This window comes from Lissotriton vulgaris, chromosome 6 (assembly GCF_964263255.1).
Source record: "Lissotriton vulgaris chromosome 6, aLisVul1.2, whole genome shotgun sequence".
NCBI classification, from domain to species: domain Eukaryota; kingdom Metazoa; phylum Chordata; class Amphibia; order Caudata; family Salamandridae; genus Lissotriton; species Lissotriton vulgaris.
This window is the reverse complement of record NC_141694.1, coordinates 294,133,534-294,160,762: the sequence shown is the minus strand read 5'-3', so window position 1 is coordinate 294,160,762 and position 27,229 is coordinate 294,133,534. Positions and strand designations below refer to the sequence as shown.

Sequence of the window (27,229 nt, the reverse complement as noted above, 5' to 3'; positions counted from 1 at the left end):
CAGATACTTTTCCCTAACTGAGCTCTGGGATTCTTGCCACTACCTTGCAGACATAGGTGACCCTGATGGGGTACAATCCAAATCGGGGAGGATCTCTTTGCTTGCTGGTTCTCACTCAGAGTAACTCCATATCCTGTTACATTCCATCTAGCGTAAGCTTGTAACTCATCTCTGGGAATCGTTCTGTACGAGTCAATGTTTCTGCTCATATTTGTGATTCCCATTACCAATGCCTTGTTGCTCGATTTACTTCTCGTGGAACGTGGGGGATATGGTTCGATGGCATATATGAACATCGTCTGAAACGCCCACAAAGAACCATTGTAACTAAATGGTAAGACCAAGTATGGGATACCCTTATCTGTTGTATGTGGCATAAGACCACACACCCAAAATTAGTTGTGTTCACTACTAATTGGTGTTGGTGTAAAAGCTGAATGAAGGAGTTATTGATAAACTCTAATCTTCTAGTGGACTCATGCTCTGGCAGAGGGTGAAAAGAATGCGAGGAAACAGTAGAAGGAGGTATGGGCTGTGTAGTGGGTGCAAAGGTCACTTGAAAAGAGAATAAAACATATCCTATTAAAAACGTCATTACACTAAGCAAAATGAAAATACATAATATCAAAAATCGTTTCTTTGTCATCAATATACACATTTTGGCTTTAAAGTCCATCTGCTTGGCAGGTCTCTCCATCTCGAAAAACTCCATCCTCTCTAAATTGCTGCCCGCGGCGGTAGGGTGTTCTATGCTAAGGAATGCTTCTGTCAGTCCAGGGCAACTCCCTTAGACCGACCAGAACTGTCGACCTAACGTCTTCAGCTACACTCCAAAGACTTAGGCAACTGCGACCCTAGCAGATGAACCCGGATGGCGGTTCGAAAAACAAAAATAAGAACGTTTCTCAGATGAGAGAGCTTCACTTTCAAAAATAGAAAAAAAATAATTTTTATTTGTCCATAGTTCTAGGCCTCAAATTATAACAGCTTTTTCTAGGTACTGTCTGGTTCAGGAACAAGAGTTCAGGCTCTGTAGTGTTCAATCGAATTGACGGTGGCACAGCTTCTTGCAAAAGATTGTCACTCTCTCGTTCAGAAATTGTTCCTTTTACACGTGCATCGCTAAAAGGCAGAAAACGAGGCACAGTCTCAGTCTCAGAGTCACCGATCCCCTCCTGGACCCACCGGTCGTACGGTAGAGGAAAAGGGACCCTCTTGCAGTGTACGCCATGGATCCAGTTCTTTTTCCCTTCCACTAGAACAGCTGATCTTGTTGAGAGAAGGACGAGGTGAGGGCCGGTCCAACGGGGCTGGTCATTCTTTGTCCGCTGGAAGTTCTTGGCCAGCACCCATGATCCAGGATCGATAGGATGTCCTGGAGCTTCAAAGACCTGAGGCAGGGTATCGTGAACCTGTTGGTGTAAAACACGCAATTTAGCCATCAATTCATACAAATAATCAAGCAGTACAGGGTGTTCGATTTCACAGAATTTTGTCGGCCTTGGCACTCCCCATATGTTGGCCAGGCGGGCGAACACAATTTCATAGGGACTAAGTCCCACTCGCGAATGCACAGTCATTCTCGGTAATAGGAGGGCTAAAGGTAGAGCATCAGGCCATTTAAGATCAGAACTCGCTTGGATCTTGGCCAATTTCAGTTTTAGTGTGCCATTATAGCACTCTACCAGTCCAGCTGATTGGGGGTGATTTGCAGCATGGAATTTTTGTTGGATACCTAGCCCTTCACATACTTTCTTCATCACTCGACCCACAAATTCACTCCCATTAACACTCCAGACCATTCTCGGCATTCCAAACCTAGGGAAGAATTCTTTGGCAAGGGCTTTAGCTGTGGATAAGGCAGTGTTGTCTTTTAAGGGATATGCTTCTACCCATCTTGAAAAGGCACAAACAACAACGAGTACGTATTTCAAATTGTTGCACCTTTCCATGTGGATGAAATCTAGCTGCAAAACCTCGAACGGATACGTTGGAGGCGCAAAATGACCAGCTGGAGTTGGGGTTCCCCTACCAGGATTGTATTTCAGACACACCATGCAATTCTTGACCACGTTCTCTGCACTCTTAGGAATTCCAGCATTTTGCCATACTGGAGCTAACAACTTACAAATCCCTTTCACACTGATATGAGCCATTCCATGGGCCAATATCACCACTGCAAGCACATACGCATCGGGTAACAACCATCGCTGATGTTCTGACAATTCAACCCAACAACCATTTGCATCCAATTTACCCGTACTCTCTCTCCACACACTCAACTCTTTCTCTGAAGCTTCAGCTTGAATAGGCTTCACACTCTCTATCGTATCTTCACACATTCCAACGTCACCAACCCATCTTGCAGGACCTGCAACATACATTCGATTCATTACATCTTTTGCTGTTTCTTTTGCGATTTCGTCAGCAAATGCATTTCCACGACCAACATCATCAGTAACCTTTTTGTGTGCACTGCATTTCATAATCGCAAATTGTAACGGCAAGGTCAGTGACTCAAGAAGCTCATTCACCAACTGACCATGCTGTATCTTAGCTCCATGCGAAGTCAGGAACCCACGTTCTTTCCACAATCGTCCAAAACTATGAGCCACGCCAAAGGCATACTGGCTGTCAGTATATATGGTCACTCTCATTCCTTTCGACAACACGCACGCTCTCGTAAGTGCAATCAATTCTGCTGCTTGAGCTGAATTATGTGGGATACGTGCAGTTTCCACAATCGTATGCAAAGTCGTGACAGCATATGCCGCAGTTGTATCACCATTCGGAAGCTTGAAGCATGAACCATCCATCCATAAGGTTCCGTCACACTTCACAAGAGGAGTATCTTTTAGATCTACTCTCCCTTTCGTTTCTTCTTCTGTCCTGAGAAAACAATCGTGCTGTTCGACATCATCTGTCTCTACTGAAATCGGCAATAACGTGGCTGGATTTAGTGTATTGCACCTCTTTATGTGCACATGACTCGCTAACAGTGTCAACTCGTAACCTGACAAACGAGCACTAGTTAAGTGCTGTGTCTTGGTCCTGTTTAACAAAGTGTCCACCGCATGTGGAACCATCACAATCAACATATTATTCATCACTAATCCAGCAGACTGTCGAATAGAAACAGCTGCTGCCGCTGTGGCTCTCAAGCAACTTGGCAACCCCTTAGCTACCGGATCCAAAGTCGACGAAAAATACGCGCATGGACGCTGCTTGTCTCCGAAAGACTGTGTCAGCACTGACAATGCACAACCTTATTTCTGTCAAGAAGTACCTGTAGTTTCAGAGCTCCGCGGGGGTACCAAACCGAAGGTGAAGCTAGCTCCCAATTCCCTTTCGCCACTGAGCCGGATTTCTCTTGCTACAGGGACGTCAGGGAAAGGGGAAGTGGATAAGACAAACAGAGAGACTGCTCACACAGATATCTTCTCCCGCTCTAGGATTTGTGAAGATTCATTCTGCAAAACATAACAACAACATTACTAAGTTCTGGCCTTCAATATGCTAAATTCCTCAACTAATCACTTTTAGACCTTAGCCCAAGTACCTGTGTATGTGTGAGATTTAGCTGCTCTCTAGTAGGTCTCAAAAGTATCTGCTGTGTAGAATAGTCTTTGGAGCTTAGCTGGCAAAAGCACAGAGAATGCAGTATAGGTGGTACACAAGAATATATATATATATTATTATCTACTTGTAGACTCTGTATGGAAGGTAGATGATATGTAGCTCCGCTTCACTACACCAATAGAAGCCTGCCAAATGTTCAGTTCCAAAAGTAGTTGAGTTTAATGTCTTAAGCTGGCAGTGAATTAGATTCAAGGAATTCCACTGAGACTCCAATTAAACATATGTGGCTGAGCAACAGTACAAGTAATTTCCAGACAAAGATAACTGGTTCGAGCTCACCAACTTCTAGCTGCAACTGCCGCTGAATGAAGAGCTGTCAGTGAAGCGTGCCGCTGCCTGGGTGACAAGGGATACAGCACACGCCGACCAAGTTCTGAGGAGCTGGATATTTTCGTGTCTGACGAGAAAGGGGAATGATAACTAGGGAAAGGAACCGCAAAGATGCCTCGCTGAGGAAGTCCGTGAGGCTAGCGGGGCTTGGAGGGGTGACAGACGCGGCCGAAACTGCCGCCGGAGCCTCGGGAAAGGAACTGAAAAGAGGGGACAGGACTTAGTTACTAAACCTGACTGACAACTACTATAATTGTCACCAAAATAGCTAACTATGAAAAGAGCGCGAATGACACGTTCGCCTCTCGGAAAATCTTCAGTTGAAGTGCGACGTTTGAAAAACTCTCGCGCTCCAAGTACACAGAGCCAGCGTTCGAAGTAAACACTAGAACGCTAACTGACTAAGCTATCTCTGGCAACAGGGAAATGCCTGCTCTGTGCGAAGCGATAGTTAGCAACAAGCTGAGTCCAGCTGGTGGGAGTGGGTGAGGACTTAATCCAGAAGGAAGACTTGGTAGTGGAGGACACCTGCAAAGAGCGGTCTGCAATGGGTTCAATCCTGACACTTTCTCATGGACATACAGTGTAAAGGGCTTACTATAGTCTGGGGTACCCAACACAGGAGCCGAACACAATGCATCACGCAATTCGGAAAAACTTTTCTGACAATCTTCAGATCACGGAATGGGATTCGGTGTATCTTTACAAGTTAATGCCACCAAAGGTTTGGCCAACAAAGAAAAAATCTGTATCCATTGTCTGCAATATGATGTAATGCCCAAGAAAGCATGTACTTCTCTCTGTGTCCTTGGCACACTCAATTTTGCAATTGCCTGAATTCTTTCTGGGGTCAGTTTTCTTCCCTCCTTCGATAAGAGGTGACCTAAGTAGGTTACTTCTTGTCGACAATATTGCAATTTCAAAAGAGACACTTTGTGATGCAAATCAGACAAATGACGCAACAACGACAAGGTGGCTTGTTTACAAATCTCCTCAGTATCTGTGGCGACTAGCAAATCGTCGACGTACTGAATAAGGGTAGCGCCATCAGGAAAAACAATCATATCAAGCTGTGTTTTTAAAGCCTGACTGTATATCGATGGACTTTCACAGTAGCCTTGAGGAGCGCGTTTGAAGCGGAAGCTTCGGCCTCCTAAACTGAAGCCAAAAATATCCCTGCTCTCCTCGGCAATCGGGATGCTGAAGAAAGCATTCTTCAAGTCAACCACCGAGAACCAAGTGGCTGAAGCTGGAATCATAGTCAATTGGGCAGTGATATCAGGGACAACGGGAAACTATGGCACAACTATTTTATTGACCTCTCTAAGATCATTCACAAACCTGTAAACAGGTGGCTGGGAAGGGTCGGTACGCTTCAAAACAGGCAGAACAGGACTATTACAACCGTTGCCTCTTGTCTCTTCAATTACATCTTTTTCGATCAGATCATAAATGATCGCTAACAATGCCTTTTCACCTTCACTAGAGATCTTGTATTGGGGAATGCGCGGCATTCTAACATTGGCTTTCAATGTTACAATATATGGTGGTATTTCCAAAAGACCCACGCCGTTAGGACCAGTAGCCCAAAGAGCATCCAGAAGAGAAGACAATTCTGTCGGAAGTGTATCCTTCGACAAATACATCGGGGAGACCACTCTCTTGCCCAGTGTAAGTTGTACTCCCGAAGGAGAACAATACACTGTCGCATATAGTCTTTTCAACAGATCCAATCCTAAAAGGTTCTCCCCACAACCTGTCGTCAGAATGAGGGGTGCTTCAAATTCATAAGGTCCAACAGAAAGAGACATAGGACTAGAAATCGGGTTCCTAACCGGGGCGCCAGAAAAACCTACTGAAACATTCATTTCGCCAGACAAAGGTGCGCCAGGGAGTTTTGAGTGCATAATAGAACTCTTTGTAGCACCAGTATCCAACAGAAAAGGCTCTGACACACCTGATGTAATCACCTCAACATAAGGTCCACTCTGATCTACTGGAACTGAAACAACTCCCTCTCTTTGTCCATGGCTGTCCTAACAATCATTACCATTCATTTCCTCACCTTCATTATAGTAATCGTCCGTATAGTACTGAGCGGTCTTACCAGATGAACCTCGCTGTTGATCAAAACTATTCATCGAGTTCTGTGGAGGCAAAGAAAGTACATTCTGTCCACGACCTCTACCTCTAGGGGCTTGTTGAGCACCTCTACCTCTTACACCAGAAACACCATTCATACGCTGCAACAAAACCAGACAACTATTTTTGTAATGACCCTCTTCTTTGCAATACGCACACTGATTAGGACCATACGGAAATCGTTGTTGAGAAGACTCGTTTCTTTGCGAGTTTCTCGAATACTGCTGATTCTGCTGATAATCACGTTGATTATTAGTACGGGGTGGATAAGCTTGCTGTAAAAGAAATTACAGTTTTCAATTCCTTAGTCTTCTTATCCGCTTTCTCTAACTCATCTTTGCGCCTATTTTCATAGTACTGGGCAGTAGCCAAAATTTGTGCTGACGTGGAAACAGCCCAAGCACTTTCAGAATCCTTCAACTTATTGCACAATTCAGGAAGCAAATTATGTACAAATTTGTCAACAAACAATCTCTGACCACCCTCGGTAGCCATATCCTGACCACTATGGTCGACGAAGGTCTCTTCGAACCTCGTGAAAAAGTCAGACACTGTTTTGTCTTTCTTCTGCTTACATGCAGACAACTTGTCCCAATTGAGACGCAATTCGGGCATTAAAGTCTTCATATACGTATCAATCTTATCAGGAAGTTCAGTAATCAAATCCTCAGGCTTAGCACCGCCTACTTGTCTATTGTCGGCGTCTCTAAGATTAACCCATGTGTCACCCAATTCAACCGCATGATCCGTATGACGAATCTTACTCCAAATAGGTTGTGGAACAACATTGCCAAACAACATGTCGATGTCCGCCAAATTCATAATACACGAACCCACAGTCTGAGTCAACTCTTTATAGTACCCTGCTGGATTTTTGCGTGGATCGGGCAAAGACTGCTTAATAGCTAAAACTTCAGCACGTTTCCATGGAACATGCACCCAGACACGCTGAAAATGAGCCGGTACAGCGGGCGGATTATTATTTGCACCAGCAGCTACTTCTTCTTTCCACACCGGAGGAACCTCTCTCATGGGATATTGTCGTGCCTTTCTCCCAACTGAAGAATCAGGCCCAAACAATTGTCGAGAAGGAGACTCACTCCTAAATGACAACAACATCGCGACCGCTTTCCCAACATCAGATGAACTCACAATAGTTCCTTTCGCAAATTCGGAACGTATGCTATACAACTCGTCAGGAGCTTGCCCTACTTCCTCATCCCATTTTTCAACAAGAAAAGCACACATCGTATCGAAAACGTACCGTTGCTTCGGTGCTTCCCATTGAAGGAAAACATGCATAACACCCTCAGGATCATACTGTGTATCGTACATAATCCATTTACGAGCCATGTGGTCCAAAATCGTACGCTCATCCATATTCGGCAACTGACTACGTGACTGTCTACGCTCAGTAACAGGGGACATACCCAATTGTCCCAACAAAGGAGAAAAGAAACCAGTAACTGCAGTAGTCATTCGTTGTCTAGCAGAAGGAGAAGGTGAAAGAATAAGAGAAGACGGAACAATAGCAGAAGAATTCAAAGTCGGAATGGAGGGAGCATTAAGAACAGGCGTAGGAGTAGCAGACGAAGAAGGAGACGAAGGTGGCGGCCCCTGAGGATGCTGCGCCAAAGGAATAGTAGCCAACGGAAAAGGAGCTGGCTGTGGTGGAATCACAGGTGGCACAACAACTGGGTGTTGTGCAACCACAGCTGGTGGTGGTGGTGCCGTAGCATTTTGTGCATAAGGGGGTGGCGAACTCAAGAGATGCGACATTAAAGGATCTTTCTCAAGATCTTTCTCGTCTTTCTGCTCTTTAGGCGGCAAGACTGGGTAGCATCCATCTACCGCTAAGTTCTTCACCCTAAGCATCTGTTAGCTTTCTTGCTTTTCCTCATTATCCCTAAACGCAACAGCAGCTTGTACCATTGACATACCTCGTTCTCGTTTATTTTTCTTCGCTAATTTCATTTCTCTTTGTTTGGCTTCTTTGCGCCATATGCGAAAAGAGTCAAACATTGCCGGCCGGGCTTTCTTCTTAAAAAGTTTAACCTCCAGATTATCCAAAATCTCTGTGTCAAAACTACCATATTGGGGCCATTTTAAAACACCATCTTTCCTGGTGTATCGGATCCATACTTCATTAAATGCGATGGGGCCTACGCCATGTTTCACATAAAGTTCATAGGTTGGAGTTCCAATCGGAGGAACCGGACACGAGTCCTCCAATCGGGCATCCCTATTACAACCAAGACAAAACAGATTTCCAAGTCTGCGAAAACCAGGCATCTTCGCTCTCTAGTCTAGCTTCAAACTTCAAAGGATTATCGAATACGATAGTCTCGTGAATACACGAGTCCCTCGGCTTTGGTACTTGCAAGTTCCAAATCAAAGCGATCCCAAGGGGATACCCAAAAACTAAAAACCAAATTAAGGACTGGGAGACGCTCCACTCATACTTAACTGAGGTATCGATGACGTCACCAGAAGACTCGTCTAACGTTTTGCTCTACCAATCATCAAGGGTCCAAAGCAGGGCGATAGTCAGGGCAGCAGTCCTTCGTAGCCGTTGGGAAGCGGGGAACCTCGCAGCAAAGACTTTCGGACCATGTCGACATGCAGGGGTCGATGAAGTGGCGGCCTTCCTCCAGAATTTTCACACGAAGCTCCTCACGAACCTCTGGCTTGGACCGGTACAGCTGAAATCGCCCCACGTTGGGCGCCAACTGAAGTACTGGGTTTTGTAGAACCTAGCGGTGCCAGGGAACACACCCTAAGACTTCGAGTCCTTCCTGTTTCAGACTACAGAAACACAGAGTCTTCTTGGTGAAGTCAAAGATCGTATTTATTGGCTGCAGCCAGTAACAGGTATCCTAGAAGTACAACACGGTGTATATTCTCAGGAGACTGCTCGATCTTACAAAGCCAGCCTTCTCTTTTTATACAAAATATTATGCTTTAGGTAAAAATTCCTTATTTTACAGTTGACCATTCACATATTTGCACTACAAAGAAAAAGCCGAGTCATGATGACAAGCCCATATTTCAGTTTGTTCAGCCCACAATCAATTACCCGGCAGCGCCGCTTGTGTCCCTCCCCTCACCCCTATGCCGAGCCTCTCTTCTCTGCTCCCAAGCACAGCCTTTATACCACGCCTCATACATATGAATGAGCCCTTATTAGCCATGCGGGCAGACATAGATACAGAAGTGATAATCACTTTGAGCACCTCATTTACCTCTGACCACCCAGGACGTTTGTAATGCACGACGTACACATTCCACTGAATCAAATAAACTCGCCGCCAACGGGGGTTTGGCAATAGCACTGCTGAGCGTTCACAAGGCACACACCATAAATCCAATCGTTTCTTGGAGCGCACGCTTCACGAGTCACTAATGCAAAGCCCATTATAAATGATTTCTCAACCTTAGAAGGATGAGAAGTTGTCAGCCCTTCCCGGATCGAAACCTTGCTCGAGATCTTGACAGGAGCCGATCAACAGCCTACGTCAGGTGTTTAGCATCACCTGTGCTATCCTGCCACCGCCTTCCCAGTACAGGTCTTCTGTCCATGCTGGCCCAAGGCACCTTTCTCTTTGCCATCTTATCAGCCTACTAACCGATAACTTTGCACTCGCGAGGCTGGTGCAAATGAGTGTGAAAGCCTCTTCACTAGTATTGCACACAAGTGTTTTGCATGTCAGAGTGGCCATTCTACACGCACGTGCTGCAAACCCGAGTAAATCACATGGGAAGTGGGGGCACCCACAGACGTGTCGTCTCACCATCCAGATGGGGTGCAGAGTATATACCGGCTGCCACTGCTGATGCTGGCAGGGACCATTGGCAAAGTCTAGACTGTCAATCTTTTACACCATATCAGCATGTGCAGGCTGAGATTCCTTACAGGGGGTGGGGCTAGACAGTGACCCATGGGCCCTGGGGCCCTGCATGCAGCCCCCATGTCCATTTATAAAGTACCTCTGCTTGTGGTGTTGTTCTGTTCATGACAGGAATCCGTTTCACACATAGGCCGCAGTTTCTTTATTCAGACATTTGATACTTGTCACAAGGAGCTGCAGGCTGATCCGTGCCTCATTAATAGTCATGAGGTGGGCAGATCACAACCGTTTCTGGAAAAACAAGCATTGGCATAGCCAATAGATCTCGCTTTGGGATCTTATTAGTGTTAGCCATGCAACACTTGATGTTGTTGCACCAAGGATATTGTGCTGGATAACTAAACACTTATAAGGTCCCAAAAGTGAGACCTAATGGCTATGCCAGTGCTTGTTTATCTTTGCCAGGAGACAAGGAGCTCCTTCATGATACCCTCATTTTATAGATCAATTACAAAGACCAGATTTACTAAAAGTCACACACTGCTGTGTTGTGTCAAAAAAAGAGTAGTGTTACATTACTCAACACAGTGTAACACAAAACATCACGGTGCAAAACAAAGCGTACTTGCTTCGGGCAAAGTCTCAATGTGTGATCAAAGCACCCTTGCTTCATGCCATACTTTAAAAAGTAATGCATATCCACCACAATGTTTGTGCATTGTGCACAAAAAACGGCACGTTAAAAGGTCACCAACAAACAAGCAAGGGGGACTCAGAAGAGTACAAGAATAAAAGCAGCGTAACTTCTACCCAGGAGTGGACCTGATTACCTTGGCCCCGGAACCCCTGAGGTATCAATAAGGGTCAGTTGGCTGACCACCTGTTTGATCTACAGGACTGCAACACGCTTCCAACTGAGCAGTCCTAAGTGGACCTGACCTGGTTGCCCATGCTGGCCTCTGTGTGAGTGAGTACTCATCCTCAAGTATTGTCCGCATGGTCTTGGCCCTTTGACCGCGGTCTGAGTTTAGTCCTCCCTGCCTAACTGAAACCTTCACTGGATATAATGCTGAACAACCTTTACTGATGACTTCACCAAAGTTGACACAGAGTAGCACCCGATTGAAAATGTCTCTTCTCGCTGTGCTGAGCATCATCCGATCGATGACTTAACCTTACTCTGAGCAATGCTGAGCATATTCGTCGATGACTTCACCATCAGACCCACTGCAAACCAGCCTCTGATTAATTCGAAACCTCGCACAGCGAGTCGCCTGCGGGTGATGGTTAGCGCTTTTTGGTTCTATTTTTAAATATAAACTTTAAAAATTCCTAAATATTTTTAACTAGTTCCAGTAGCTACCAGGGGGTTGGGAACACGTTAATTTAGTGACTTTGTGATTCACCTTTATGAATGTTTGGGGGAAGTTCTCACCATACCTGAACTGACACTCCAATTTCTTTTTTTGGTGTTCAGAGGTGGGATCCAGTGCCTGTCTTAGTGCAGTTCTGTTCAGTGATTTGTATAAAACCAAAAATCCATTTGTATAAGCTGACATCAAAATCAATTGTTGATTTTTTAATTCTCCTTGATTTTTAATCGGTCATTTCTAATTTTTGCGAAATTCCATTATTCTCATATGTTTGCACCTTCAATATTTTGCAAGGATGACGGTAGAGCTGGGCAGAATTGAGGGCTACACATTGGTGGAACTGTACAAAGAGAGCTATACTACCTTTGGTATACAAAATATTCATTTAACCAACCAAAAGCCTCTAAATTGGTAGGCTTGACAGCACACACGAGATCTACTCACAGTTAGCTGGAGAGCTACCAATAGCTCACAAGCTACTTATTGGAGAAGCTTGTTCTAGAGGCTGTCACAGTGTATACTGTCAAAGGTTTTCTGGAAATCAATGAAGTTGATGAACAGTTGCCTCTGCCACTGTGTGCATTGCACTATGGCGTTAAATAGGGCCTGATCAACGCACTTGTTCCCTTGCAAACCAAGCCTATTCTTTTCTTATTTGCTTATCCACAGTATTAGAAATGCACTGTTCAATGATGTTCACCAGGATTTTATTCAGGATTTACAGAAGGGTGATTCCACACCAGTTGTTACAGTTCATTAATGCTCCCTTCTTTGGAGTCTGGATGACGATGTCTTCATTTCTGTTACCTTGTACTTGCATTCCCTCCCAAATCAATGTAAGCAGTTGTTGGAGGATCTTGGTGGATGTTTCAAACTCCTCATGGAATATCTGTATTGAGGCGTTCTTGTCCAGGAGTTTTTCTATTCTAGAGAGATTGGATAGTAGTGATTATTTCTTCTTTCAGTGGTGGGGCAGTGATCTGGTCTGTTTTTGCTTCTAAATGTCTGCTTTATTTGTTGGTATTAGTCTGTTCAAAACTTCTTTGAAGTGCTTGTTCTAAAAAACTGAAGACAATTGAGTGTGTCCAACTCCTGGTGGGTGGGATCCTCTGGGGCGGGAGCATAAACTAACAAAATCGTGCAAGATCTTCTTACTTTCCTTTTTTTCCTTTTAGCATTTTCAAATGTTTTTCTGTTTTTCTGCTAGTTATTAATGAAATATGGTATATATAACTGTGAAATCATGCACCAATAAAAAAATGAAGTGCTAGTTCTATTGTGCTTCATGTTCTTTCTCTGTTGTGAGTAGCTAACATTTACATCCATAGCAAAGAGGTGATTGCTTTAGTCAATATTGTTTCTCTGTACATAATATATTCAGTCAAGGTTGAGAAAGTGGAGATTGTTGACGTTTCAATCTGAAGTCAGGGGAAGGGGCCAATTAGAACCTTAAAAGCGGGTCTTCATCAGGACAGCATAACCAAAAAAAGGGGATGGGGAGCAACCGGGAGTCATGCACAGTCCAATGAGGGAACTTAAATGTATATTTGTATTATGAATTTTTTTCCACATTTTTTTATTGCAATTTTAATGTCAATCACAGGTTAGTATCCTGTACAGTGCTATACAGAAGCAAATATGCAAATGAAAGGAATTGAAGGTAAAAGAAAACAAATCCAAAAGGAACAGCAGGAGACATCGCTTACATCAAGTACCCGACACAGCTAGAAGCCCATTACTGAGTCAAAATATCGGGAATACCTGGTACCACCCCATCAACAACACTTATGAATACTGTTTTATGAACAGTACTGCCCCTTTATGGACTTAATACTTTTGCATCTACTCCATATTCCCCCACCCACAATTGTACAAGAACATAACTGCATTAACTGTAAGTGTAAAAAGTGTATCCCCTATATCTCACTCTGGAATATGCCTCCTGTATCTGTCCCATCGTGCCCAAATAGTGACCTGGGTGCCTCTGTGAGTGAGTGTGTGACTCTCCCAGTGGGTCTGTAAGTTGATGCAATAACTTCCCCGCCTGCCAACCAATGAGAAAGGGGGAAGCAGAGATTCTTTGTGGCAGACAAAATTAAGGTTCTTGAAGACCTAGGAAGGGGTCCCAATGTTTCGTAAAATCGATGTAATTGATCTTCAACCTTATAGACATGTTGTTCATATGTTGTGGCCAAGTGGTACAACTCAATGTCACTCCTAGTGCAAAGGCACCTGCGGTGAGTGCTAGCATCTTAGAATGCATATCTTGGCAACCATAAGGGCTGTTGACATCCATCTATGCCAATGGGAGGATTTGTCATCCATGTCAGTAAATTTGTGCAGAAAGGTCATATTCTCTACACGGTATGTAACTAATTGAATGTAGTGTTCCACATATTGAATGCCGATATGGCAACACCATTAGCAGAACCACAATATATGGTAAAAATCACAACCAACATATGGGCAACGCCAGCAGGTTTCATTCCGAGTCAGGCAGGTCCTGTGCAAGCGGACCAGTATCAATTATGTAAAATTCTGAAATTAGAATTTTTCATGCGCTGTTCTTGAAGTGAGTTGTCATGACAATCCAGGACTTACTTCCATTTGGTCTCTGAGTAGGCTATTCCTAATCGTTCCTTCCAGTAAATTCGGGATGCTGTATGGGTGCCATGAGAGTTGAGGCTGTCAATGAGTAATTGACATAAATTGTAGACACCTCCCTAAGATAGTCCTCACATCCTGAGGTAATCTAGAATAAGCAAGGCTGGGAGATGGTTTGGATCTCGCCCCAGTTTTCATGTAGGCAGTGTCGTATTTGCCAATACTTCCACAATTGTGACTAGGGTAATGCAAACTTTGACTTGAGCATCTCGAATGAGCCAAAAGAGTCCCCGTCTCCAATTGTCTTAAACCCTGATGTTCCCAAATAGCCCATCTGACTGGCTTCCATCCAACTACAACACCCTCATTGGACCAGAGTGGTTCCTCATTGTGAACAGTTCTGTCAATGCCCCTGAGTCGGTGTGAGTCTTCCTAGGTGGTCCATATGGCCCGAAAGGTAGAGGGGCAATGTGCAATGTGCAGTTTTTGAAGCTCGGGTATTATACAGAAGATCTAGACCACCCAGGGCCTGTACAACTGTTCATTCCCAGACCACAGAGTGGCTGACCATCTACAGGTTGGAGGGCCAGATAGTATAAGCGCATGTCAGGCACTCAGAGATGTCTGACTCTGGATGCAGTTTTGATGTTTTGGGGTGGCAATACTTATCCTACCCAGAAAAACAGCTTGATGCACTTGTTAATAGTGTGAATCCCAAGCAGCATGCTGAAGACAGAGTTAAGCCTGAGGGCCATCACCTGTTTTATCAGCCACACCCTTCCCTAGAAGGAGGCCTTCAAAGTGGACCATCGTTCAAAGTCCTGGTCCATTTTTTCAGGTGGAGGTTGTATATTACTAGCCAACGTGTTGTCCAGATCCCTCTTGACTGGCAGGCCATGGTATTTCAAGTATGATGCCTTACATGTAACGTCATAAGCATCAAGCATAGACCACTGGCTGTGATTCATCAGTGGTAAAGCCTCACAATTAGTCCAATTTATTTTATAGGAGGTATGGCGTAGAGGATTATGGGTCAATCAAGGTCAGTAAGATATCGACAGCATAATGAAAATTTTTCACTGATGGATAGCAGCCACCAAGGTCTCCAAGGCCAGAAAGAACTGAAAGGGTGACAATTGGCCCCCTTGTCTCATCCCTTGTTGGATTGTAAAGGTTTGTGAGAAATGCGCTCACTAATCAATCTACACCATAGGCGAGGTACACAGCCATCACACTTTTGCCAGTTTATTGTGGCCTATTCCTGCTCTGTTTACATGCAGAATAAGTAATCCCACTCAACTAATCAAACTTGTCAATATCATATTGTCTGGATCATTACGCATGTGCCAGATAACATTGGACAGAAAACGAATATGGTTGCGGGAGGAATGACCGGTCACAAATCCTACTTGGGAGTCATGAATCAAGCTTGTGATAACCCTCTAAAGCAGGTCATTAGGACCTTCACAAGTATCTTTATATCTGTACTTATAAGTGATATTGGGCGATAGGCTGCAGATCTAGTGGGGTCCTTGTCTGGTTTAAAAATAAGGCTGCTGAGTGCTTTATTAAATGTTGGCTGCCCTTAAGTTCCATAAAAAGTTTATAGAGGAGGGGGACCATCAGTTCTTTGTTAACCTTAGAGAAGTCGACTGGAAATTGCGATTCTCATATTTACATGACTAGAGAATCTGGATTTCATTAAAGACTCGGAGGCTGACATTATGCATACAACTTTTAATATGCAGATCCCAGCCGCATCACAAAGGAAAGTTCTAAATAGAACAAAGGCAACAGCTAAAAGCCATGAGCCAACAAGATACAGCCTCTTTTAAATGAGGACAAGAAGATAAAGTTCAAAGTTCAAATGTTGAAGTAGAGTCATCGGAACAAGGAGATCGTATAACTTGACTGGAGAAGGTCCAAAAGAAGCGAAACAGGACGTAGAAGGCGAAGTCCAAATCAGGCATTGTCTGAAAAGAAAAAGGTAATTAGACTAAAGGATCTCAAGAGACATCAGAAAGAACAAATTCAAAGATTCATAAAATCAAGGTAACGTTACAATACATAAGAATATATACTAGTAAAAATATAGTAATAATAAATTGAATGCCTCGTGAGGAGGGAGGGAGGGATAATGTCAGCCTCCGAGTCTTTAATGAAATCCAGATTCTCTAGTCATGTAAATATGAGAATCGCAATTTCATCACAAGACCGGAGGCTACATTATGCATGTTGGAAGCTTCCTAGAACAGCATCAGACATGTGTTGGATGGGTTTACAATAATGACGAGCGAAAGTACCTGCATTGGACCAATCAGCAGCTTTCAAAATATCATCCAACTTACCTCCCGACCAAAGAGATTTGCTAGCCATAGCACCTCTCATGGAATGAGCTTGAAATATTGATAGATCAACTCCGGCTAGTTTCATAGCGATTTTAATCCATCTAGCAATGGAAGGGGAACTAATACCCTTATGAGGTTTATGAGGTCTAATACCCTTATGAGGTTGGACGGAGATTGGACATTCTAAGGTCTTATTCTTTCATGCACTCGACAACACAGAGTTTAGGATGAAGATCGAAACGTGGATAAAATATGGAGTCAGACATGGTTTTAGTACGACTATGAATCTCAAATTTAACGCCAAAAATATTGTAAGAACGATAGGAAATATCCAGACAACGGATATCTGAGGATCTTCTGCAAGAAACTAGGCATAAAAGGGTAGCGAGTTTAATAGAAAGAAACTTCCTATTGAGGAGAGAATTAGAAGGCCAATTACTAAAGAGACGAAGAATCAAATTAACATCCCAAAGTATGTCATACTTGGGTCTAGGGGGTCTTTTGAGACGAATACTCTTCATGACCCTACAAATGATAACATTTTTCCCAATGGTTTTGCCATTGACGAGAGTATGTCCGGCAGAAATTGCGGACCTAAAGCAATTAATGGATCTATAACTAAGTCCTCTTTCAAATTGTTCGACTAGAAAATTGGTCACGTCAACAATAGGAGCCTCCAAGGGATCCAGGTCCCTTTCCATGCACCAACAAACCCACAGTTTCCAGATTCTATTGTATCTGTAATGTGTGCCTGGGGCCCAAGACTCCTTGAGGAGAACTGAAGCCGTGTCAGAAAGTCCTGAGATCTCGTTAGATCTCCTGACACTTTCCAAGCAAGAAGGGACAAAGTCTGATTGAGAATAAGGGGATGAATTCGACCGTCTGAATCTGTGAGAAGATCTTCCAGAGAGGGGATTAAAAAAGGAATGCTGCAAGTTAGTTCCAGAGCAGTTGGAAACCAAGCTTGGGAGGGCCAGAAGGGAGTTATCAAAGTGAGGAGACATTGTTCTTGTCTCACCTTCTGGAGGACCCTCTGAATCATTGCAAAGGGGGGAAAGGCATATCCCCGGACATCCTTCCAGGACTGGAGGAAGGAGTTGAATGCTTGAGCACCCGGGTCGGGCATCCAGCTGAAATAATCTTGAAGTTGGGAGGTGAGTCTGCTTGCAAAGAGATCCACCTCTAGAGGGCCCCAAATGTGGTTCAAAGTCCTGAAGACATGAGGGTTCAGCTTCCAATCGCTGAAATCCACAAGGAACCTGGAGTTCCAATCTGCGGATGAGTTGGCAGTGCCCGGAAGGTATTCTGCTCTTAGAGCAATCTTGTGCTCTAGGCAAAACATCCAAAGCTTTTTTGCTAGATCCGAGAGATCCGCAGATTTCGTGCCTCCTAGGCGATTGATGTAAGCCACTGCCGACATGTTGTCCATTTTCAAAAGGACAGACCTTCCTTGAAGCGAATCTTTGAAGCTCATAAGAGCATAAAGTCCGGCCGTCAGCTCCAGATAGTTTATGTGGTGGAGAGATTCGTCCTGAGACCAAAGTCCTCCAGTGTTTACATCCGAGAGGCAAGCACCCCAACCGTGAAGGCTGGCGTCCGATTCCAGAACAAATTCCGGGGAAGAGCCAAAAATGGCCTTGCCGTTCCAAGCCTCCAGATTGTTTAGCCACCAAATCAATTCTGAACGAGAGTCTGAGTCCAGAGAAATCTGATCTCCGTACCAAAGTCCTGACCTCAGGGCTCTCGCTTTGACTCTCTGAAGAGCCCGATAATTGAGTGGTCCTGGAAAAATCGCTTGAATTGAAGATGAGAGGAGACCAAGTAACCTGGCTAAGTCCCTGAGGGAGAGAGACTGTTTGCTCAGAGCATGTTTTATTTGCTTCTTTATTTTTGCGATTTTCTTCGAAGGAAGGAGGAGGAGACAACGGGTGGTATCGACCGTGAAGCCCAGGAATTCCAAGGATTTTGAGGGGGTCAAGTGAGACTTTTCCTTGTTTATGATGAAACCTAGACTTTCTATGAGTTTCATCGCAATATCCAGGTCTCGAATTAAGTGTGACTTTTCTTGTGCCATAATTAGAATATCGTCTAGGTAGATAATTAGACGAACACCCCTTGATCTTAGGTAGGAAACAACGGCTCTCATCTGAAATAGCGAGGGTTTAATCGTTTTGTTAAGCGTTAAACGTTTGTTAAATCGTTTGTATGCAGTCGTCGCTTGCCGGTGAAGATGAGCGTTAGCAGGGTTGCTATAGGAACACTTGAAGCTTCGTGGACGCGTGCGGGGTTGCTATAGAAACGCCCCGAAGCTTCGTGGACGTGTATGAAATAAAGGAAGTGCCCTTAGCAACCCGACGACGCGGCGTCGTTGTTGCTAAGGGTCATTCCTTGAATATTGGCAGAGACTCGCGTTGCTGAACGCGAGGGAAAACGGGAGAAACGAAGGAAATTAAAGGTTAGCAAAAAAGTATACTTACCCAACAAAAAATTATAAAAAACGATGTATATCGCCAGCGAAGACGTGCTAAGCACGGTTTAAACGAGTAGAAGGAAATGAGGATTATCGATTAAGAGTAATCAGAGTCATTAGAAGTTTCAAATCAAAATCATTGAATCCACACAATCGCGCGGGGGGGGGGTTTATAATGAGGGAATTTCCATAGATTGGAAATTGGTAGTGGAAAGAGGGTGTGGGATCACGGGGGAAGGAAAGCGCCACACCATAATAACAGACTCATACTAAAGTCTATAAAACCCCAAAACGCAGTAAATCACAGTAAATTACTGATTAAAGTTCTTAAAGAAATCAATAAACAGAGATGACAGGAAGAATAAAGATAGACTTATCTGCTTGGGAGCCGCATTTAAAAGAGGCTGTATCTTGTTGGCTCATGGCTTTTAGCTGTTGCCTTTGTTCTATTTAGAACTTTCCTTTGTGATGCGGCTGGGATCTGCATATTAAAAGTTGTATGCATAATGTAGCCTCCGGTCTTGTGATGAAATCTATTGTCACTTGGCACTTTGTTTTTGGGCATGGTGCTAATGGCCTCTGAAATCTCTTCTTCTGTGATCTCCCCTTTAAGATGCAGTTTACCGGGCTCCGACAAAGTGGGCAAGCAGGGATCCCTAATGAAGTCTTGTTCAGAAGGTTCAGAAGCAAAGCCACCTTACACTTCCGTACAATAAAGCGTGCTAGGAAAGTGGGCAAATGTTTCGGTAATCACAGTGGGTATCCAGACCCACAGTACCTCTTTGTCTAGCGGTAATAGCAGTGTTTACCTCTTATTGGTGTAACTGTGCTGCAAGGAACCTGTCCGGATTTTTTCCTTTTTTATAATGATTCCACGTGAGTTGAAGTAAGGCATATTCAGCCTGTGTGGTGAAATGTGCATTCAAATCAAACTTTGCAGGCTCTATGTGGTGTAGGAGAATCTGTGTAGGATGTCTTGTATGGTTCTCAGTGAGCTTGTGCATTTCACTTTCCAATCTGGTTTGCGTTTCCCGCGTCTCCCATTTTTCAGTTGCAGTGCCGCATAAGGTTGCCAGTGGGCACAATGGGGCTCATTTATGAGCCCTTGCATCACTTTTGCACCACTGGTGCGTCACTTTTTGTGACGCACCAGCGGTGTAAAAAATGCGCCTTGTTGCGCCATATTTACAAAGTGACGCATCTAGGTAGATGTGTCACTTTGTAAACCCCTGCGCTATATTATACCTGCACCAGGTATAATGATTGCAGGGGGGTGTTCCCACGCAAGAAAGTGTCGTAAATGTGACGCCGTGAAATCTACCAGATTTCACTGCGCCACTTCTGGGACTCAAATGTGTCAAAACCTAACACATGCCTCACAGCAGGCATAAGACTGACGCAAGCCCTTTCACATGGCGCTTGCCCCATGTGAAAGGACACATTGCTGGAGTTGCATCACTTTTGTGACACACTCCAGCAATGTGTCACTTTTGCGCCATACAGATACGTCAGACATACTGACGTATCTGTTACTTCTTGCAGGGGAACATCCTTTACAAAGCGGATGTTACACAGCATTTCCCTTACGACGCAACTTTTACAATGCAAGTTGTAACAACGAATTGCGCTGAGGGGCGCTCCAGGATAGTAAATAGTTTAATTTACTATCCAACTCCTTCCCTACTATTCACGGGGACTGGAGTTGGAATAGTAAATTAAACTATTCACTATCCAGCCCCCAACAACGCAAGTTGTGGTAACGACTTGCGTTGTAAAACATGCGTCGTAAAGTACTGCGATGTAAAACATCGCGTTGTAACGACATGCATCCCTTCTTGCAACATGATGCGTCATACAGTAAATATGACGCATCAGTCATGTCGCAAGGAGGGCGCACTGAGATGGGACGCATCGCTGCTTTCACGTAGCGATGCGTCACTTCTCATTAATGAGGCCCCATATGTTCTAAGTCCATGGGCACTCTGCAAGGGGAATAGGGAGCAACTGAAGCAGCCCACCTTAACACCAAGGTTTGAATGTGGCCTGTAAGATATAATTGTGTGGCAATAGGCTACGGTTTCAGAAGGCTGAGTGGGTCCGAATTTTCACTTCCCCTTGTCCTCTTATCTCTAGTCTTCGTCTCCTGTTCAGGTCAGGCTTCTGTAGTCCATTTCATGTGACACAGGGTAGGCCATCAGTGAACATATAGGCCTCACCTAGTGGCCATGGCCCAGGCAGGGTATGACGCTCCATCGGGGGACAACAAAAGGGATCACAATTTGCACCCCCATGCTCCAGCAACATGATCAACCTGTGTCATGTAGTGGGGATTCCTGGGTCGGCTTTAATCTCCAGGAGAGAGTTAGTAGCTCAGGGGCTTCAGCGAGCCAGCCATCTTAGGGCCGGTGAGACTCCGCCCCGAAATATTATGTTTCACAACTATTTAAAGGATAATACAAATACTTGGGAAGTAAAAGCCCATGTTTATATATACTGCTTAGAAAAGATTAATTATTGTCAGTATCAAAAATTTATTAATCGTACTCATTTCTTCCGGTAGCTTGGCACAAAAGCAAGCAAGCTTAACTTAGAGGCACTGTGAAGGTATTTATGTAACACAAAAATAAAGTGAAAACAACACAAGAGAAAACCCCAAACCAATTAAAAAAAAGTAGAGTAAATTTAAAACAAAATTTAATTACAGTAGAACAACAACAATTCAATCAGTAGAACCAGAGATATAACATTTTAAGAGCATCATTTATGAGAAGTGTTGTAACTCTGCGTGAAAGCAGTGATGCAACACTTCTCAGTGCGCCCTCTTTGAGACATGATGGAAGCGCCATATTGTATGACACATCATGTTGCAAGGAATGCTAGATACGTCAGTATTACTGACATATCTGTTGGTGCAAAAGGGACGCATTGCTGGGGTATGTCTGAAAAGAGACACGACTCCACAAATATGTCCTTTCACATGTGCAAGCCCCATGTGAAAGGGCCTGCATCACCATTACACTTGCCATGAGGCAGGCGTAAGGTTTTGAAGCATGGGCATCCTGGAACTGGGGCCGTGAAATATTATAGATTTCACTGCACCACTCCTACGACCCTTTCGCCTGGGGAACACCCACCCTGCATACATTATACCTCGCACAGGTATAGTGTAGAGCAGGGGTTTATGAGGTGACGCATCTGCCTAGATGCTTCTGTTTGTAAATATGGCACAACATGGCGCATTATTTAGGCCACCACTGCTTCACAAAAAGTGACGCATCTGTGGTGCAAAAGTGATGCAGGGGCTATTAAATAAGCCCCAAAATATTGTTTTTTAAATAGCGCCTAAAATTGCAAAATTACTCTCAGTCATTTGACTAGACTGGTGGAAACTCACAAGTTCAGGCTTACTGGGATGGAGCATGGGTTGGATGCAATGATCAAGTTAGTCCCGCTGAATAGTTACCTTCTCAAGTCTGGCACAAAGTGTTCCATTTCTGTTTGAGGAAGTTGCAAGGAGGAGGCGTTCCATGAGAAATGCTGGTCGAGCATCGCTGACAGCCACTGCTGTAGAATTAAGATGCAGACGTTGCCGCAGCTTTGCAGTGGCAGTCATTGCAGGCTGTATTTGTTGCAGCGCTACAGGTCTCACATTGCCTGTCATCAGGGCAGTCTTCTAGCAGCAATGCAGTCCTACTTCTGAATCTCCCACAAGTCCAGGAGTGTTCTGTGGAGTTTCTCTTGAGGTCCAATATTTATACCTGGTGCAAATAATTTGTGGGGGTACTCCTATTTTAACCCCAAACACTGGATCTGGAGAGTGCTTCCCTTTCCCTAACCAGGGCTCCAAACTGTCTGTGGTGACAAAAGGTAGGGCAGGCCTGGTGTTAGGTACCTTTGTGTGTGCTATAGGCAAAGGCCTTTGAAGTGGGTACAGCCCCTCCCCAGCAATTCTGTCAGGCTGGTTGATCCTGTCCACTTTGCTGTTCACCCTATGTGAAGATGGTTGATAGCCAGAAACTGGTCCTAGGATGCTTGATTCCGGTCCAGGGAAGACATGGCTTGGCAGTTCGGGCTGGGCTGTTCCCATGAGGCACAGGGTCAAGACTGATTTGCATATGGCTATGTCTGAACTGGGGTGGCTTGGTGAGCAAATTAATGATGGATTAAACCCAGATCTGTGACTGGGGGTGAACGTTTGCCATTGTGCAACATTCTGTCTATCATCTTGTGTGTTTTGCTGTTCACTCTTTGTGGGAAGGGTATGCCCAGACGTGTGTCCCATCCTCACTACGCCTCTGCAGTCAAGCTATCCTGTCTGAAGATAGCTGATAGCCAGAAACCGGTCCTAGCTTGCTTGATTCCGGTCCAGGGAAGACATGGCTTGGCAGTTCGGCCTGGACTGGTCCCCTGAGGCACAGGGTCAAGACTTATTTGGATATGGCCATGTCTGAACTGGCTCACTGGCTTGGTGAGCAAAATAACAATGGATTTAACCCAGATCTGTGACTGGGGGTGAATCTTTTGCCATTGTGCAACATTCCGTCCATCATCTGGTGTGCTTTACAGATGCATGACAAGCATCTCCGACTGAATGAAGAACAACCAACTGCAGCTGAACACAGACAAGGCAGATGTACTGATCTTCAGCAGCAACACATGGAACAACTCCTTGGGGCCATCAGACATAGGACCCGCAGCCACTTCCTAAGACAACTCCAGAAACCTCGGAGTTATCATTGACAACAAGCTCACTGTGAAATCACAGATCAATTCTGCCTCCTTCACATGCTTCCTCACTCTGTCCATACTACATACTCTGTGTGTAGGGCTTCACCCTACACACAAAATGCACTGTGGCAAGGCCCTCATCACCAGCCGACAGGACTATGGCAACACCCTCTATTTAGACTTGCTGCACACCTCCTAGAGAGATTTCAGACCATAGATTGTTATACTTGGACTTCAGACCATAGATTCTCACCCTTGACCTCCCTAATAAACCCACATGACACCCCACCTCAAGCAACTCCTCTGACTCCCAGTACAGAAGAGATGCCAATTCAAGCTGCTGATCTATGCACACAAGGCTCTACAGAACCAAGGACGTGCCTACATTACACACCACCTGAGCCTCAACCAACCATCAAGGAGACTACACTGCACCTCTCTTTCACTTGCCCATATTGGCCTGCATCTACCAAAGAAGAAATGGGGGACGCTCTTTCTCCCACATTGCAACAAAGACATGCAACAGCCTCCCCATGCAACTCCAGACCATCACCTCATTTCCGGAATTCCAAATGGCCCTCGAGACCTTGTGGTTCGATTAAGCCTGAAGGACCTGCAAGTGCCTGGATATCCTATTGGGTGATTAGCCACACTTTATAAATTCTGATTGTTTGATTGATTGAGTTTTCGACAAGTGTTATTTTTAGAATTGTTACTTAAACTCTGACTTTAGCATTAAAGAGGATTTTAAATTACAATTTATTTGAGCGTAAACAGCATGTCTGTTTCTGTTACCCCCCTGAGTTAGCACTTTTCAATAAAATATGGTAACCCAGTTTTAGACAATAGGAGAGATAGGCCTTACAACAGTGAAAAAGCACTTCAGGAGTTTTCTTTCACTGCTAGGACATGTAAAACGTAAGTACGTATGTCCTACCTTTTAAATACAATACAGTGTGCCTCATGAGCCTTTAGGGCCTATCTTATGGCTGCCTTATAAGTATTAAAAAAGGACGTTTTTGACCTGGTATAAAGATTACATTGCAAACACAAGGAGATGATGGACAGAGCGATAAAACTTTTCAGACACACACCCCTGTCACAGAGCTGGGTTAAATCCATCATCGTTCTTTAACTCACTTCACCACCCCAGTTCAGACACAGCCATATGCAAATCAGTCTTGACCCTGTTCCTCATGGAAACAGTCCAGCCTGAACTACCAAGCCAGGTCTTCCCTTGACCGAAAACAAGCTTCCTGGGACCGCTTTCGGCGTAACACCCCTCATTAGCCAGGCTAGCTTGAAACCAGCATCAAAGTGAGCAAGGGACCCAAGTCTGGGCATACCCTACCAACTTAGGGCGAGCAAACCAAACATAAGGAGATTATGGACGGAGTGCTGAAACTTTTCAGACACTCACCCCAGTCACAGATCTGGATTGAATCCATCATCATTCTTTAGCTCATTTCGCCACCCCAGTTCAGACCCAGCCATATGCAAATCAATTGTGACTGTGTTACTCATGGTAACAGTCCAGCCCAAACTGCCAAGATGGATTCAACCCCTATCTGTGAATGTGGGTGAGTGTCTGTAAAGTTTCAGCGCTCCGTCAATCATCTTCTTGTGTTTGCTTTGTTTGAAAAAGATTACATTACCAGGTCAAAATGGCAGTTTAAAACTGCACTACATGCAGCAGCGGCAGGCCTGAGATATGTTTTTAAACGGCTGCTTTAGTGAGTGGTACAATGAGTGCTCCTGCCCACTACTAGCCTGTACTTTTCACACCCTGGGTGCATGTAGTACCATTTTACTAGGGAGTGATAAGTAGATTTTACCACTGGTTTGCAGGGAAAAAGTGCACAGAGTTCTATTGACTCCAAAAACAGACTTTGCAAAAAGGGTCACGTCAAATAATATGGAAGTGTCCCTTGAAAATGACGTTCCTGGATTGGAACACAGGGGTTGCATGATTGGATGGATCCCAGAGTGGACATTCAGAACATGTTTGTTAAGGTGAACTGTTCATCCTTGTATGTCAGCCACCATGTTGAGAATTGCCTCCTTTCTCACATGTAATAGTAAAAAATAATTGGTCCGTTATTTCAACATAGATAGTACCAAAAACATATGGAAAACAAACACTCAATAAGGTGCAAAACTGTTGAAGTTTATAATTTGTTTGATCATAAATACATTCTTTTTTTAAGACATTCCTATAAGTTGCTCCAGAGTGAGTAGGAAAGTCATTGGAAAAAAGTGCTCATGGTAGAGATCAAATAGAAGACAAAGGGCCCGATTCACAAAAGTAACCTCGGACAAAATCCTAACTTTATGATTTTTGGTATTCACAAAAAGCATTTAGGAGTAGTAAAGTAAGGAATCCTAACTTTACTACTCCTAAATGCCTTTTGTGAATACCAAAAGTCGTAAAGTTAGGATTTTGTCTCAGATTACTTTTGTGAATCGTGCCTCCAGATTATAGGTCAAAATAATACATGCAAATTCATATAAAAAACGCCTATTTGACATTTCCTTTTATTACTGATCTACAGTAGCTTCCTTAGCAAATTATGTGTTGGAACAAAGATAAGAAACGTATAGGTATAGGTATGGGTCGACGTTTCGACCCTAAATGGAAGGTAGGGCAATTAACTCCTTAATAGGGGGTCTTTACCAGAACAGGGTGAAGAGCAACCTGTATAATAAATAAAATGAGGGCAATTAAATCAGTTTCTAGTTCCAAGGTGTGTCTGTGCAGGGTACTGATAATAGGGGAATGACTCACCAAAGCCACGCCAGTCAGAAACTAGTGGTCAGCCTCGTGTACAGGGCCAGCCGGCACCTGGGGCAGATAACTGCGTATTGTCAAACAAAGGAGTCAACAAGGATCCAGCCGTAAGACGTGCTGGAAAGATAAGGCATGCCCATCAGCCAAACATATATATGTGCTAAAGTTCATTGAAACGCAAGGTGAGAAAACTCACCTAATTGGGATGTTAATGGGTGTCCAAATCACCCCATAGGGCATTAAATTGCATCAGGCATGATTACTTTAGTCCGGACCAGTTCAACTGGCAGGAAAGTTGCTGAAATCAAACAGACCCTGGATTTAATCCAGGCTGGTAATTGGAAGTTTGCCAAATGTAATACTTAAGAGAGTATAAAGGTACTTACCATCACAAAAAGGCGAGGGTACTAGGGTAGAGACTAGATCCCCTGACTGCTAGCGTGTTATTCAAAATGCCGACGTATTCAAAATGCTGAATGAAACGGTTCTGAAAAATATAAGGACAAAAGGCTCAAGTTAGTCAAAATGCCAAATGAATCTGTACTGAAAGATAATATATAGGGATAGAGGCTGAACAATCCATAAATTTGGAATGAACTGAGCAGACTCACCTTGGATCGTACCTGCTGTGGTCGTGTTGTCTGACGTACAGCGTTGAGAAATCAGGAGGATGGGTTAACTAAGTAGAAGTCGGTGCAGCAGTGTTCACAAGCTGTCAATGCTAGAGATGCAGTCGCTGGCTGCTGGCTGCGATCTGCATCAGTAGATGTCATAGGATGGGCCGTGCCCATATCATCTCACAGTAGAAGAGCCATTAAATGGGTGATTCGATGCTAAAGTGGACAAGTAGAGATCAAAACATTGTACCGTGTGAATTGTACGTAGGGTCTGCTACAATGGATCGGACAAACCTGATATTTCCAGTCTCATAAAGCAAAAAAGCGTTAAGTGCTGTGGGA

At 44.2% G+C, this 27,229-nt stretch overlaps 1 protein-coding gene across 1 annotated transcript; it reads right to left on the bottom strand.

Annotated features, from left to right (window-relative positions):
* Window positions 1-950: 950 nt before the first annotated feature.
* On the bottom strand, window positions 951-17,704 carry LOC147707150 (uncharacterized). Its single transcript, XM_086925630.1, has 2 exons — window positions 17,303-17,704; window positions 951-1,412 (listed from the first exon to the last, which is right to left on the bottom strand). Exons 1-2 carry the CDS (start codon window positions 17,702-17,704, stop codon window positions 951-953), a joined length of 864 nt encoding a protein of 287 aa, XP_086781756.1.
* Between the last annotated feature and the right edge of the window lie 9,525 nt (window positions 17,705-27,229).